The sequence below is a fragment of the Aotus nancymaae genome, unplaced genomic scaffold (genome assembly GCF_030222135.1).
Source record: "Aotus nancymaae isolate 86718 unplaced genomic scaffold, 86718_ANA_hifiasm-v0.15.2.pri h1tg000108l, whole genome shotgun sequence".
NCBI lineage: Eukaryota > Metazoa > Chordata > Mammalia > Primates > Aotidae > Aotus > Aotus nancymaae.
The window spans coordinates 30817403-30834220 of NW_026988523.1; the positions used below are offsets into that span (position 1 = coordinate 30817403).

General features: G+C 43.7%; 1 protein-coding gene across 4 annotated transcripts in view; it reads left to right on the forward strand.

Annotated features, from left to right (window-relative positions):
* The first annotated feature begins 349 nt into the window (after positions 1-349).
* PIP5K1A (phosphatidylinositol-4-phosphate 5-kinase type 1 alpha) overlaps positions 350-16818 on the forward strand; it is a 44665-nt gene continuing 28196 nt past the window's right edge. For 2 of the 4 annotated variants that reach the window (XM_064370589.1, XM_064370590.1), the window contains exon 1: positions 350-874. In XM_064370589.1, the coding sequence (XP_064226659.1) occupies positions 790-874 (85 nt within the window). In that variant the 5' untranslated portion in view covers positions 350-789. Of the gene's footprint in view, positions 875-12112; positions 12152-16818 lie in introns of all 4 variants that reach the window. The other 2 variants (XM_064370588.1, XM_064370591.1) reach the window with 2 other exon arrangements.

Consider the following 16818-nt stretch of genomic DNA (forward strand, 5'->3'; position numbering starts at 1 on the left):
GTTTTGTAATATTCGACACCTTAACGTCGCTGACTTGACACCAGTACTCCCACCGAGAGTTATCTTCTGGGTTAGGAATTTCAGAGGACCTGCCGGAGTGACTCTTATCCCGAGTTCAGATCACTCAACCCAAACCTCGCAAAGAACTGAACCTAAATGGATCTGCTGAGCCACCGTACGGACGGTTGGCCAACCCGCGCGCGCACGTCTTCCACCCATGGACTCATCAGGGAGCGAGGACCCGCCTCACGTGACCATTAGCAGCCTCCCGATTGGTTTTGCTTCTTTTCTCTCTTCTTTGATGGGGCTGATAACCCGAGAAGGTCAGGCGCATGCGCAGTGATTTTTTTTTTTCCTGGCCACCCGGAGTGAAGCAGCCGGGTTGGGCGTTAAGCAGGCTGTGGCTAGGGTGGATGGAGAGGGGGCGTTCGCTCCTCTGGGACTTTTCATGCCTCGTTTTTTTTTTCTGATGTGGCTTGGTCCGGACGCGGAGTCCCAGCAGCCAGCTTGAGCTTAGTCTTTTGTGAAAGAGGAAAGTATCCCCTGTGGGAAGCCGTTAAACTTGTGGAGGGGGTGCTAGACGGGAGTTCTCCCCCATGCCAGGGGAATGGTGCGGCCTTGAACTGGTCCAGGAGCCGGCTGAAAGTGTCTGAGGGAGGCCCCGGAGGGGGCGAGGAGGTGGCCCGCAGAACGCGGGTTCTGTAAAGAGACGTGGAGAAGATTCAGTTCCAAGAAGAGGAAGAGCCGGATTGAAAGAGCCAGGCCGCTGAGGGGGAAGGGGCTGCCAAGATGGCGTCGGCCTCCTCCGGGCTGTCGTCGGCGGTCGGTTTTTCTTCCTTTGATCCCGGGGTCCCTTCCTGTACCTCGTCCTCAGGTAAGCCGGGCAGGGCGTGGGTAGGGAGCTGGTGAGGAATGTGGGATGGGAGGAAGAGCGAGACCTATGAGGGTACCTGTAGCTGGGAATGTCCTAGGGGTAAGCGGGGCGGGGCGGGGGGGCGAGCTGGGCTTTAAGATAGGGATTTCTGAGTGAGCAGAAGGAGTTTGAGGAAAGGATGAGTTTGACTGAGAAAAGAAGCTGTCGAAAACGTTGGTTGTCTTTGAGGAGGAGGGATGGAGATTGAAGGTGGGGGTAGGAAACGAGAAACGGAAGGGAGTAGAGAAACTAAAAAATTACATGGAGGTCTAAGAAGAAGAGAGGAACTAGTTAGTGTGAGATGCAGATAGAATTTAAGTTTATTGAGGTCTATTTGGATAAAAATGTTGAAGAGAAGCCATGGGACTTGAAAGGTATTGAAGAGTTATAGGACGCTTTCGATTGCTAAAGAGGTAGGGAATGGAATCGTGAATTTTGTTAGGGGGTGGGAGTTGGTGAAGCCATCTTTTCCCTCAGAGACTCCCCCTAATGTGTCATCCCTTTTCACTTTGCACCCTCATCCCCCGGCGCGGGCAGGCACACAGACACATACTTTCTCAAACTAACTCCTTTGGTGACTCCCAACTTTAACTTTGGGAAGGAATAGAAGTTTTGAAGAGAGGCTAAAGAATGTAGGAAATTAAGGTCAAAGACCTTAAAAACAGATGGGAAAGATGGAATGGGGTCTTGAATTGCAGTCGAGACTGCGAGAAGTGATGTTTTGGAAATTAGGCCTGAGAAGAAGAAAGATGGGTGGGGGGTGATTGTAAGTGTTGTGGGGGAGTATTGCATAATACAAAATGGACTGGAAGAATGCTTAAGCTGTATCAGGAGATTGGAATTTGGAGAATGGAGCCAGGTTAATGTAGACAGCTCGACGTATTAAGTTAAAAACTAATGAAGATTGAGGAAGGGCTGAGGAGGCCCACAAGAAAAGCAACAAACAGATTGTGTGTAGGAGAGAAAATGTGTGTGTATTGCGGTGGGGGACGGGAGGTGAGTCAGAAACTGTTCCAGCGCTTCCATCAGAAATGTCTGGTGTTTCACAGTAACTGCTGCCTCTACACCGTGAATACATGCTGCCAGATGTTGGATGTTTTGCTTGATTTTGTTATTTCCTCAGGCCTAGTATTGCGTTTTTGCCGTTTTGAATTGGCTGAATAGGGTTCCATCTTTCACATTCCAGCTCAGTTGCTGGACTATCAAATCACAAATATCTTCTTTAATAAGCTGCAGTTTTGTTTATGTATCTCTATTTTTAGTTTCTTGGGAGGGGATTTTTACCTTTACTATAAAAGTGTTAGGGGGTCAGAACAACTCGTGCTGCATTATAAGTGTGAACAAGGATAAAGTAAAAGTGACAAGAGTTTTTATTTTTATTTATTATTTTTATTTATTTATTTTTGAAACGGAGTATGGCTCTGTCGCCCAGGCTGGAGTGCAATGGTGCTAACTTGGCTCACTGCAACCTCTGCCTCTTGGGTTCAAGTGATTCTCAGCCTCCCGAGTACCTGGGATTACAGGTGTCTGCCACTACATCCGGCTAATTTTTGTATTTTTAGTAGAGATGGGGGTTTCACCATGTTGGTCAGGCTGGTCTCCAACTCTTGACCTCAGGTGATCCACCTGCCTTGGCCTCCCAAAGTGCTGGGATTACAGGTGTGAGCTACCTCGGAGGGTTTTTATTTTTAATATAGTAGCTCCTTAATTTGAAACCTTCTTCCCCTTTAATCTACAACCCAGAAAGAAGGGTTGTGTATGGTCCTTCAGCTTCTCAACTATAAAATCAGATATTTGCTCCGTACTGTTTGATATTTTTGTAGATCTTTATGTATTCTGTCAGTTCCTTCTGCTAACAGTTAATAATACAGATTGTATAAATGTTTTTGTGTTTTCTTTCTTTTTTTTTTTTGAGACAGAGTATTATTCTGTCACCCAGGCTGGTGTACAGTGGTGTACTCCAGTTTACTGCAATCTCAGCCTCCTGGGTTCGAATGATTCTCCTGACTCAGCCTCCCAAGTAGCTGGGAATACAGGCATGTGCCACCAGGCCTGGCTATTTTGTGTGTGTGGTTTTTTTAAATGTATTTTTATTAGAGATGGGATTTCACCATGTCAGCCAGCCTGGTCTCAAACTCCTAACCTCAAGTGATCCACCCAACATTTCTTTAATGAAATGTTTTTGAGGAGGATAAGATGTTTGATTTTGATGCCAAAAAAGAAAAAAGAAAAACCTATTAAGAAAGGATTTTAGGCCAGGCATGGTGGCTCATGCCTGTAATCCCAGTACTTTGGGAAGCTGAGGCAGGAGGATCACCTGAGGACAGGAGTTCAAGACCAGCCTGGCCAACATGGCAAAACCCCATCTCTACTAAAAATACAAAAATTAGCTGGGTGTGATGGTGGGTGCCTGTAATCTCAGATACTCAGGAGGCTAAGGCAGGAGAATCACTTGAACTCAGGAGGCTGAGGTGGCAGTGAGCTGAGATTGCCCCACTGTACTCAACCTGGCAACAAAGACTCTTATAAAAAAGACTTTACTGGCTAGGCGAGGTGGCTCACGCCTGTAATTCCAGCACTTTGGGACGCCAAGGCGGGTGGATCACCTGAGGTCAGGAATTTGAGACCAGCCTGGCCAACATGGTGAAATGCTGTCTCTACTAAAAATACAAAAAATTAGCTGGGCATAGTGGCAGGCACCTGTATGCCCAGCTACTGGGGAGGCTGAGCAGAAGGATCCCTTGAACCCAGGAGGCTGAGGTTGCATTGAGCCAAGATCACCCCATTGCACTCCAGCCTGAGTGACAAGAGCAAGAGTTCATCTCAAAAAAAAAAAAAGAAAAAATATTTTATTTGTGATTGGAAGAGATTACTTCTCTGTCTGAATGGTACCAGAGGAATTAGAAAGTTGTCAGGAACAAGTGATGGTTTATGAGTTTCTAATTGTTAAAGGCTAGAAGGTTAGCTTTGTAGAAATTCAAGGAGTGTGTGTCAACCATCCTAAAATCATTTATTGTTCTTAGATGTTTAGCTGACTTCACTTAAGTTTTGGTGAAACTCTGAAATCCTAAAGGACAATGTTCTCTGGCAATGTTGAAAATGAATATAAAACAAAAATGTCATAGTCCAAGGACAGATTGACAGTTTTTGATAAGCCATTCATAACTTTAGGCACTCCAAATCTTCTGGCATTTAAATTGGGAAGAAGAGTTTATTTAGGAGAGTTTGTTCCCTGCCAATATTAAACCCCTGTCTAGATTGTTTCACCATTAAGCCAGAGCCAGACTTTCATACTGCTGATAAGTGAAATACATGGGGTAAAGCAAACCGTAAGTTCTAAGTAACATTTAATGTCTTTTCCTATTGGAGTAATTACCATGTTTGGATTTGGAGGAGGTCATTATAAACTTTCCATAGTCTATCAATAGCTTGAAATTTAGCTACCTTTTGCCCCGCCTCCTTTTTTTTTTTTTTTTTTTTTTTTTGAGTTAGAGTCTCACTCTGTCGCCCAGGCTGGAGTGCAGTGATGTGATCTCGGCTCACTCCAACCTCCACCTCCCAGGGTCAAGCGATTCTTCTGCCTCAGCCCCCTAAGTAGCTGGGATCACAGATACGCGCCAACATGCCCGACTAAATTTTTTTGTATTTTTAATAGAAGATGGGGTTTCACCATGTTGGCCAGGCTGGTCTCGAACTCCTGACCTTGTGATCCGCTCTCCTTAGCCATCCAAAGTGCTGAGATATAGTCTAGAGCCGCTGCGCCCAGCCCTACTTTTTTCCCATTTTACCACCATGAAGAGAGAAAAGAGTTTCTGTCTTGGAGACTTGATTTGAAGATCGTGCCACTGCATTCCAGCTAAAGGAAAAGGAAAAGCACTTGAAATCTTAAATAATCATGAGCTGTAGCTCCTTTTGCTTCAGACTAGAACATTTTTTAAATGATCCTCACTCACCTATATGATTTTATCATAAGCACAAATGATTTGAATGTAACTTTACAGCTGCTTACCTGACTTCCCCCACCCTTAACTGCTCAGGGAAAGCCAGAGGATACAGGATTTTTGAGGATACATTTTTGCTTGGAACCTTTATAGTAGGGACAGCCTCATCAGTCCATGATTCTGATGGCTTTGTTCTTCCAGGAGAGCCCTACCTATAAACTGCTGTAATCTGTTAATTCTAGTAGTAGGGATTCTTGTTGATTTTTTTTTTTTTTCGAGTTGGAGTTTTCAATGTTGTTGCCCAGGCTGGAGTGCAATGGCCCGATGTCTGCTCACTGCAAACTCCGCCTCCTGGGTTCAAGCAATTCTCCAGCCTCTGCCTCCCAAGTAGTTGGGATTATAGGCACCCACCACCATGCCTGGCTAATTTTTTTTTGTATTTCTAGTGGAGATAGGGTTTCACCATGACCTGGCTAGTCTGGAACTCCTGACCTCAGGTGATCCACCCACCTTGGCCTCTCCAAGTGCTGGGATTACGGGCGTGAGCCACTGTGCCTGGCCTGTTGATGTTTCTTTGATCTGTGTTCTGTTGTGTACAGTGTAAGCCATTTGTAAACTGATTTCTTTCCCAGTTCTTCCTCTTAGTGTAAAGTAAAGCAGTTTAGATCATGTTGAGTGAGAAACTGAAATTTGGAAATATAAACATAGGACACACTGTCAGAATTTTATCACCAGGTGTCATTTTGGTTGATTTTTTTTTCTCTTTTTTGCTTTTTTGTTATTCTTGGTTGATATTTTATAAGTAGGGAAATATTTTCCTGTTTACAGGGATTTCGACACCCTTCACCCACCCCTTTTTTCCTTTTGTCACCTTGGTATATTCTGCCAGAAAACTGACATCAGAACGTCATTGCTTCTGATTTATATCTGCAATGACTGCTCAAGCCCAATGTCAAGTATAATTAACTAGTCTTACAGGCATCAAGTTTCTGATATTGATAATGTGTACTTACAAGTTAGCTTTGAATATCAAAATAGTATGTTTTGCTTGTTAATATCTGTGGGCTTTTGTAGGTTAATTTAAAACTCTTTGATTAATACCTTCGATTAAATGTGTACTACCTAATAGCTATTAAGTATTTTATTAGGCTGTTTTTCTTTGACAATAAAATGGAAACTATAGCCTACGAAGTGAACAACAGAGATAATACCAGGCTAGCCAGCAGACTGGGGAGAGAGAAGATGGTAATTTTACCCTTTAAGCTGGACATTGTTCTCTCCTAGAATTTTATTTATTCATTTATTTTTTTGAGACAGAATCTTATTCTGTTGCCCAGGCTACAGAGCAGAGCAGTATAGTGTAGTGGTGAGATCTTGGCTCACTGCAGCCTCTGCCTCCCAGGTTCAAGCAATTCTCCTGCCTCAGCCTCCCGGGTCACTGGGATCACAGGTGTGCACCACCATGCCTGGCTAATTTTTGTATTTTTGGTAGACACAGGGTTTCACCATGTTGGCCACTCTGGTCTTGGACTTCTGACCTCAAGTGATCCACCCACCTTGGCCTCTCAAAATGCTGGGATTACAGGCGTGAGCCACCGTGCCCAGCCTGAAATATGTTCGTTTTAACCCAGCAAAATTCATTGCTTTTTCAAGATAGATAGAACCAGATTTGGAAATAGAATTGGTAGGTGGCTATCTGCCAAAAATTTCAAGTGCCTCTTGGCCATGGGTGACTTATTCAGGAAACCCAGGTCTTTTATGGAAGGATTTGGATTTTTTTTTGTAGTTTCAAAGAAAGTTTTGGTGCCAAGGGATACATATTTGACATCTGAGAGTCATGAAATTTGTTTTGTAGGACTAGTCGACTAGAGGAAAATGTAGAGTTATTTTTATTTAAACCTTTCATTTTCCAAATTAGGAAACTGAGGTTCAGAGAGATTGTTACTGGGGCAATGATGTTGCATAAAGGCTGTATGTTACCAAGATTGATCTTAATAAATACATGGTTCATTCTTTGATATACTGCTTTTAGTTGGCTATTAGCTGAGGTGACCCCAGTAGATCAGATTGCTTCAAGCTTTTGTTTCTAGTAGCATCCTTGCACTTCTGACTCTCCTAGCAGATCCTTAGGAAAAATTGACACCGGATATGAAACAAAATTTAGCTTTTCTCTGAGATGTGGCTTGGTTTTCTTAATTCATTTGATGTAGTCATTATTGAGGATGTTGTGATGGTACACTGTTTTTTGTTTTTTTTTTTTTTTTTTGAGACGGAGTTTCGCTCTTGTTACCCAGGCTGGAGTGCAATGGCGCGATCTCGGCTCACCGCAACCTCCGCCTCCTGGGTTCAGGCAATTCTCCTACCTCAGCCTCCTGAGTAGCTGAGATTACAGGCACGTGCCACCATGCCCAGCTAATTTTTTGTATTTTTAGTAAAGATGGTGTTTCACCATGTTGACCAGGATGGTCTCGATCTCTTGACCTTGAGATCCACCTGCCTTGGCCGCCCAAAGTGTGGGATTACATGCGTGAGCCACCGCACCCAGCCTTTCAAGAATATTTTCAATTGAAGAACATACTGTGTCTCCCACCTGCAGGCATATAGAGTGGCTTTCAGTATTCCAAGTTAACTAGGACCAGACAGATTGCTTCAGATAGTCCGGCAAACTACTGGGTAGATTTTGTTTTTGTTTTGTTATATTGTAAGGAGTTTTGCTTTTTTTTTTTTTTTCCCTGAGACAGAGTCTTGCTCTGTCGCCCAGGCTGGAGTGCAGTGGCACGATCTTGGCTCATTGCAGCCTTCGCTTCCTGGGTTCAAGCTATTCTCCTGCCTCAGCTGCCTGAGTAGCTGGGATTACAGGTACATGCCACCACACCCAGCTAAGTTTTGCATTTTTAGTAGAGGCAGGGTTTCACCATATTGGCCAGTCTTGTCTTGAACTCCTGACCCCATGATCTGGTCACTTCAGCTTTCCAAAGTGCTGGGATTACAGGCGTCAGCCACCACGCCAGCCTGCTTTTTTTCTCTTTCTTTCTTTTGAGATGGAGTCTTGCTCTGTCACCCACGCTGGTATGCAGTGGCACGATCTCAGCTCACTGCAACCTCTGCTTCCTGGGTTCAAGCGATTTTTGTGCCTCTACCTCCCGAATAGCTGGGATTATAGCTGCCTGCCACCATGCCTGGCTAATTTTTGTATTTTTAGTAGAGACGGGATTTTGCCATGTTAGCCGGGTTGATCTTGAACTCCTGACGTCAGGTGATCCACCCGCTTTGGCCTCCCAAAGTGCGGGGATTATAGGCATGAGCCACTGCCCCTGGCCCTTTTTTTTTTTTTTTCCTTGTGACTGGATCTCACTCTGTCTCTCAGGGTGGTATCCAATGACATGATCATAGTTTACTATAGCCTCAAACTCCTGGGCTCAAGTGATCCTCCCACCTCAGCCTACATAGGATTACAGGCATGGGCCACCACACTTGGCTATTTTTTTTTTTTTAAATAGAGACAGAGTGTCACCATATTGCTTAGTCTGATCTCAAACTCCTGGCCTAAAGCCATCTTCCTCCTCAGCCTCCCAAAGTGCTGGGATTATAAGCATGAACCACCGTACTTGACATGGTAATTTTTGTATTTTTAGTAGAGATGAGGTTTCACCATGTTGGCCAGGATGGTCTTGATCTCTTGACCTCGTGATCCTCCCGCCTTGGCCTCTCAAAGTGCTAGGATTACAGACGTGAGCCACCATGCCTGGCCGGCTCTCCATCTTTATCAATTAAGAGTCCACTGAGAGTTAGCATTTTAATTTCAAAAAAGCTGCTTATCTCTTTGTGCTCTATGTAGGAACTATTCACACATACACACACACGCGCGCGCGCACACACACACACACACACACACACATTTTGAGATGGAGTCTCTCGCTGTCGCCCAGGCTGGAGTGTAGTGGTACCATCTAGGTTCACTCCCGGGTTCAAGCCATTCTCCTGCCTCAAGCACTTGAGTAGCTGGGATTATGGGCATATACCACTATGTCCAGCTAATTTTTTTTGTGTTAGTAGAGGTGGGGTTTCTCCATGTTGACCAGGCTGGTCTTGAACTCTTGACCTGAGGTGATCCACCTGTCTTGGCCTCCCAAAGTACTGGGATTACAGGCATGAGCCACCGCACTCAGCCTTATTGACATGTTTATGTAGTAGCGTTGGTAGGTAATTGAATTGGGCCTCTGGGATTGTTTCCCTATGACCTGTTTGGGCAAAACTCCAGTTGTCTGAGGAATGCATATCCAGCCAGCCTCTAGCGTCCCCTAATTATATGTGTATTTCAAACATTAAAGTCAGTCACACACTGCTTCTTGGTTTCTCATCAGTAGATGATGTCATTGCATCTGTGACAGAAATGCTTCTGCTCTGAAAGTGCAGGGAGAGGCTGTGCTATTAAGGCCAACTCTGTTTTGTTCCACACACTAGGATGAGGGGAACTCATTTCAGAACTATTTGGCTGGGCACAGTGGTTTAGACCTTGTAATCCCAGCACTCTGTGGGGCCCAAGGCAAGCAGATTGCTTGGACTCAGGAGTTTGAATCCAGCTTAGGGAACATAGTGAAAGCCTGTCTCTACAAAAAGTATAAAAACTAGCCAGGGCTGGGCACAGTGGCTCACGCCTGTAATCCCAACACTTTGGGAGGCTGAGGTGGGTGGATTGCCTGAGATCAGGTGTTGGCGACCAACCTGGGCAACATGGTGAAACCCCGTCTCTACTAAAATACAAAAAAACTTAGCCTTGCATAGCAGCGTGCACCTGTACTCTCAGCTACTCGGGAGGCTGAGGCAGGAGAATTACTTGAACCTGGGAGATGGTGGTTGTAGTGAGCCGAGATTGCACCACTGCACTCTAGCCTGGGCGACAGAGCAAGACTCTGTCTCAAAAAAAATGTACTTTTTTGTGGTACTGCTCCTTGCAGAGCAGGGCTACCCTATAGGCAGTGTGTCCAGAGTAGCCTTGACATGTATTTTAGCAAGACTTGACTGGGTTGTTTTCACTTTGGGGTTTGACTTGACTGGTTCTGCTGTTCTGGAATTATTTTAGTAATAGTGATTTCCTTGCTTATTTTCATAATTTAGAAGCTAGATTTTTTTTTTTTTTTTTGAAGCTAGATCTTTAATATTTTTGAAATCTTGGCATCCAGGAGATATGCTGAAATTGGGTATCCCTGTTTTGTAGGAGACTGTTGATTTCTGAGGGATATGGTTCCCTTTTTAAGAGGGAATCTCTTATCTGTGCTGATACAGGTTTATTTCAGGTTGTATAGGCATCTGAAAGTAATATGTGGTTGAGAAAGAGGATATGAGAACATAAGACTTATTTTCACCTTAGGATTGTCAGCAACATTTCTGGCATTTTCTTTTCGTATTTTTTCTTCTCCCTTATCTTTGCAATAGCATAACGTGGTTGTAATGAGCTTGAGTGAATATGTGTGTGGGGAGTGTGGTAGTTTGTCTGTGTGGGACTGTTGAGTAGTGGTTTACTGGGAAAAATGGGGTATAAAGCAAAGAGAATGACAGTAAAGCCATTCCTTTTCTTTAATTGTTAAATTATGTAATGTACACATTAAAATATTTGTTATAGAAAGTTTATATAGGTAAGGAAAAATATAAATTTAAATTTACAAAATAAGCCTATTCCTACTATCAAGAAATGGTCATATTTCAACATTTTGGCATATAATCTTATGTACCTTTTCTATGTGTATAAGTACATGTGAATTTATAGATAAATGTTTTACAGGAAATGGTATTATACCATATAATATAATATATGGATAATATAATAATTCGACCTTTTTCCACTCAACAATATATTGATATACTATTATTAAATATACATAAAAATAATGATTATATAGTATTCCATTATATGACTGCACCATGACGTATATTATCAGTCCCCTATTGTTCATCGAGATTCTTTCCAATAATGGGATCTATGCAATTATAGTTATATATACACTGCTGTAATAAATATCCTTGTATATACATCTTTGTTCACTTCACTAATTACTAAGATAACTTAGTAACTTAGTACTTCTTGGTCAGATTGTACATAATGATTTTTAAGGCCTTTTTTTTTTTTTTTTTTGAGACGGAGTCTCGCTATGTCACCCAGGCTGGAGTGCAGTGGCCCGATCTCGGCTCACTGCAACCGCTGCCACCCAGGTTCAAGTGATTCTCATGCCTCAGCATCCCTAGTAACTGGAATTACAGGTACAGGAACTTCTGGTCTGGAACTCCTGACCTCAAGTGATCCACCTGCCTTGGCCTCCCAAAGTGCTGGGATTACAGGCATGAGCACTCGGCAGGTTTTTTGCAAGTTAGTTCCAAATTGCCCTCAAGGAGCGGAAGACCTTCAAACAAAATCTACCTTGAGGCAGAGGCTGTTGCCCAGACTGGAATGGAATGGCATGATCTCAGCTCACTGCAACCTCTGCCTCCTGGGCTCAAGCCATCTTCCCACCTCATCCTCCTGAGGAGCTGGGACTACAGGTGTGCACCACCACACCTGGCTAAATTTTTGTATTTTTAGTAGAGACGGGGTTTCGCCGTGTTGCCCAGGCTGGTCTTAAACTCCTGGCCTCAAGTGATCCACCTGACTTGGCCTCCCAAAGTGCTGGGATTTTTTTTTGAGACAGAGTCCTATTGTGTCACCCACCCTGGAGTGCAGTGGCGCAATCTTGGCTCCCTTCAACCTCTGTCTCCCGGGTTCAAGTGATTCTCCTGCCTCAACTTCCTGAGAAGCTGGGATTACAGATGGCCGCCACCATGCCTGGCTAATTTTTATATTTTTAGTAGAGACGGGGTTTCACCATGTTGGCTAGGAGGCTGGTTTCCTGAACTCCTGACCTCAGGTGATCTGCTCACCTTGGCCTCCGAAAGTGCTGGGATTACTGGTGTGAGCCACTACACCCAGCATTCTTTTTTAAAAGATGTACCTGAAATGTTTTGCCATCTAAATTCAGTCCAGAGTGAAATGAAGTACAAGTTTTGTGACTGCTCCTAGAATTTTTGTGCCAGAACTTCTCCTTCTGCCATTTTTTGAAGATTTACCTGGAATTAAAAAAAATCATTTCACAGTATGGTGCTAGGAGTCTGATCAGGTCCAGTTCATAATTTTAAACTTTAGAGTTTTAAAAACATGTATGCTTATTCTGCTGTAAGCAAATGGAACCCCAGGAGTAAGTGGTAACTTTCTGTTTTTCCTCATTAGGTTTCAACTTACTGTGCTGTGGGGTCAGCCGTAAGAGAGGTAGATCTGATGTGTATCTGTGCTAAGAAGCATGAGCTACTCACAGTAACTAGCAGCCAACTCCTCTTCCCCGTAACAATTGCAGACTTCTTGTAGTGGTAGTTTATGGTCATCCTCTGAGAAGGTTTTGGATGTCTTACAAGTATTATTTGACTCTAGTGCCCATATCCCACTGCTCTCTCCAAAAAAGATGTTATCTTAACGTAGAAATATCTTTTCTCATAATTTTTCAGTATATTATGAATAAGTGACTACCTTTTTGTCTCCCGTGAAATTTTCCTAAGACTTCATTTCCTTTTGTTTCAGTAAACCAGTCTCAACTCTTTTCCTTTTCCCTTTCTGTTGTACCTCTCATTTCTCCTGACCCTTCCTGTCCTGTAGATGGCATTTCATAAATCACAATGATAATAATAATTGCTAGAATTTATAGAGCATTTATTGTAGATTAAGTAGAGCATTTATTATAGATTAGCCTATAGGTAACTTGTTTAATTCTCATAACAACCTTATGAGGTACATGTTGTTACTTCCACATTTTATAGATAAGGTAGGCCAATCTGCTCTGGAGAAATTTTAACCAGCCTACTCAAGGTTACCTACTTAGTAAATGGTTTTTTTGAGACAAAGTCTTGCTCTGTCACCCAGGCTAGAGTGCAGTGGTGCAGTCTTGGCTTACTGCAACCTCTGCCTCCTGGGCTCAAGCAATTCTTGTGCATCAGCCTCCAGAGTAGCTGGGACTACAGGGGTGCATCACCATGCCCAGCTAATTTTTGTATGTTTAGTAGAGACAGGGTTTCTCCACATTGGCCAGGCTAATCTTGAACTCCTGGCCTCAAGCGACCCACCTGCTTGGCCTCCCAAAGTGCTAGGATTACAGGCTTAAGCCATTGTGCCCAGCTGTAAATGTTAAATCTAGTATTCAAACCTAACAAACCTAGGTGTTCTGATTTCTTTTTCTTTCTTTTTTCCTCTGGGATATAGATTTTGAGGTGTTTTGATTTCAGAGCCTGCAGTCCTACCCACTGTGCTGCTCCCCTCACTAATTTGAAGTCTGTGTGTGAACTAACTTGACTTTAAATCAGGTTAAATATTTGTTGTTACTCTCCTTGGGGTGAAGGAGAGAATAGTACAGAAGGAAACTTCTCCTTCTGACCTTAGCCTTCCTAAATCAACAAAATTCTGAGCTCCTTTGTGCATAGTGGGTGGAATTATTGTTATTCTTTCAGAAGCATTTTAATTTTATTAATGTATGTATTTTGAGACAGGATCTTGTTCTGTCACCCAAGCTGGAGTGCAGTGCCATGATCATAGGTCACTGCAGCCTTGACCTCCCAGGCCCGAGCCATCTTCCCACCTCAGCCTGTCAAGTAGCTGGGACTACAGATGCATACCACTCATCATGTTCGGCTAATTATTTTTTCTTTTCTTTTTTGAGATGGAGTCTTGCTCTGTTGCCCAGGCTGGAGTGCAGTGGCATGATCTCAGCTCATTGCAACCTCCACCTCCCGGGTTCAAGCGATTCTCCTACTTCAGCCTCCTGAGTAACTGGGATTACCAGGCACATGCCACCATGTCCAACTAATTTTTGTATTTCTTTAGAGATGGGATTTTACCACGTTGGCCAGGATGTTCTTGAATTCCTGGCCTCAGGTGATCCACTGCCCACCTTGGCCTCCCAAAGGGCTGGCATTACAGGCATGAGCCACCGTGCCTGGCCGTGTTAAAATTGTTAATGTCTTTTTGGACAAAAAAGGTACTTTATATGCTAGTGAGGACCTTAACATCTGTAAAACTGTAAAACTGTGATTTCAAGTATGAGACTTGGAAGTTTCTGCTTCTCTAGAATACTGGCATTGCCTAATTCAGAGGTAATCTCTAAAAGAAAGGTACTTTCCTACTTTTTGCCAATGATGTTGATAAATGTTGCTAGAAGAACAGTGTTGTTAATTTCCTTGAAAGGACCTGAAGGAGGACAACTGAATTCCTAATCCTCTCTATCAATGAAAATGAAACATTTCCTTGTCTCAAGGAAAAGGGAGTACCTTGAGGGAAATATGTTCATATTGTCCATTAGTAAATCTGAGATTTATTTAGTTTGTTAGAGCTTTCTAGTTCCATTGGTGCTTTCTTGTTCCAACTATATTCTAGGTGGCCAGGAAATTAAAAACCAAAGATGATTTAGAACATATTGAATTAGGGATTAGGAATGTGGGTTCTAGTTTCGGCTCTGTCACTGCCTGTGCTTTGATTTTGAGCCCATTCCTTAACCTCTTCCTCTGTGCTCTTATAATAAAAGGGATAGACTAAAAATCTCTTTCTGAATGATTTTGTTCTAATATAAGTGGCTATTGATTTGTAATAAGTGGTTTTATCGTGAAAATTGGAAAGTAGGCTGGGCGCAGTGGCTCACACCTGTAATCCCAACACTAGGAGGCCGAGGTGGGTGGATCACATGAGGTCAGGAGTTCAAAACCAGCCTGGCCAACATGGTGAAACTCCATCTGTACTAAAAATACAAAAATTAACCAGGCATGCTGGTGTACGCCCATATTCCTGGCAGAGACAGTAGAATTGCTTGAGCCCAGGAGGCGGAGGTTGCAGTAAGCCGAGATCTCGCCACTGCACTTCAGCCTGGGTGACACAGCAAGACTCCCGTCTCAAGAAAGAGACAGAGGAAGGAAGGGAGGGAGGGAGGGAGGGAGGGAAATTGGAAAGTAGGTCTGGTGCAGTGGATCATGCTTTCTTTTCTTTTTTTTTTTTTTTTTTTTTGACACAGAGACTGCAGTGGTGCAGTCTTGGCTCACTGCAACCTCCACCACTCGGGTTCAAGCTATTCTCCTGCCTCAGCCTCCTGAAAAGCTGGGATTACAGGCGCCCATCACCACACTGACTAATTTTTGTATTTTTAGTAGAGACGGGGTTTCTCCATGTTGGCCAGGCTGGTCTCTAACTCCTGACCTCAGGTGATCCACCCACCTTGGCCTCCCAAAGTGCTGAGATTACAGGCATGAGCCACCGCGCCTGGCCGGATCATGCTTCTAATCCCAGTACTTTGGGAGGCTGAGATGGAAGGATCGCCTCAGTCTCACGAGAAGCTGGGACTACAGGTGTGTGCCACCACGCCCAGCTAATTTTTCTATTTTTAGTAGAGATGGGGTTTCACCATGTTAGCCAGGATGGTCTCAATCTCCTGCCCTCGTGATCCACATGCCTCGATCTCCCAAAGTGCTGGGATTACAGGTGTGAATCACCGAGCCAGACCGAAGCCCTGTCTTTATATATTCTTCCCTTTTTTTGTTTTTCTTTGCTGAGATGGGATCTCCCTATGTTGCCCAGGCTGGTCTCAAACTCCTGGGCTCAAGTAATCCTCCCATCTTTGCCTCCCAAAGTGCTGGGATTATAGGTGTGAGCCACTGTGCTCAGTGCCTGTCTTTATTTATTTATTTATTTTTTGAGATGGAGTCTCACTCTGTCATGCAGGTTGGAGTGCAGTGGCGCGATCTCGCCTCACTGCAACCTCTGCCTCCCAGGTTCAAGCAGTTCTTCTGCCTCAGCCTCCCAAGTAGCTGGGATTACAGGTGTGTCCCACCACGTCCGACTAAATTTTTGTATTTTTAATAGGGACCAGATTTCACCATGTTAGCCAGGGTAGTAGTGATCTCCTGACCTTGTGATCCACCCGCCTCAGCCTCCCAAAGTGCTGGGATTACAGGCGTGAGCCACTGTGCCCAGCCTGCTGTCTCTACTTTAAAAATTAAAAAAGCCAACTCAGATCAAGATATTCCATTATCCAGATTTGCTTTTTTTCCTTAATTTATACAATTCCTCAAATGTACATGAAGTAGAGAGAATAGTATAATGATCCTTTATATACTTATCACCTAGCCTTTTTTTTTTTTTAAAGATGGAATTTTGCTCTTTTGCCCAGGCTGGAGTGATATGGCATGATCTCAGCTCACTGCAACCTCCGCCCACCCTGGGTTCAAGTGATTCTCCTGCATCAGCCTCCCAAGTAGCTGGGATTATAGGTGCCCACCACCACACCTGGCTAATTTTTGTATTTTTAGTGGAGGCAGGGTTTCGCCATGTTGGCCAGGCTGGTCTAGAACTCCTGACCTAAAGTGTGATCCACCTGCTGTGGCCTCCTAAAGTGCTGGGATTACAGGTGTGAGCCACCGTGCCTGGCCTATCACCTAACTTTGATAGCAGCATTTTGCCAATCTTCCTGCGTCTATATTTCTCTATTTTTCTACTTCTACCTCGCTGGAATATTTTAAAGGAAGGCCAGTCCTCACGTGATTTCAACCCTAAATACTTCAGAACCTATTAATACACATAAGGAATCTTTTAGAGGTGAGGATGGGAGAGTATAACTACAGTAGTGTTGTCACATCTATAAAATTAGTAATTATTTAACTTTTCTTTTTAAGGCTCTCTTCTCAGAAATGTCTTTTTTTTTTTTTTTTTTTTTTTTTTTTTTTTGAGACGGAGTTTCGCTCTTGATACTCAGGCTGGAGTGCAATGGCGCGATCTCGGCTCACCGCAACCTCCGCCTCCTGGGTTCAGGCAATTCTCCTGCCTCAGCCTCCTGAGTAGCTGGGATTACAGGCACGCGCCACCGTGCCCAGCTAATTTTTTGTATTAGTAGAGACGGGGTTTCACCATGT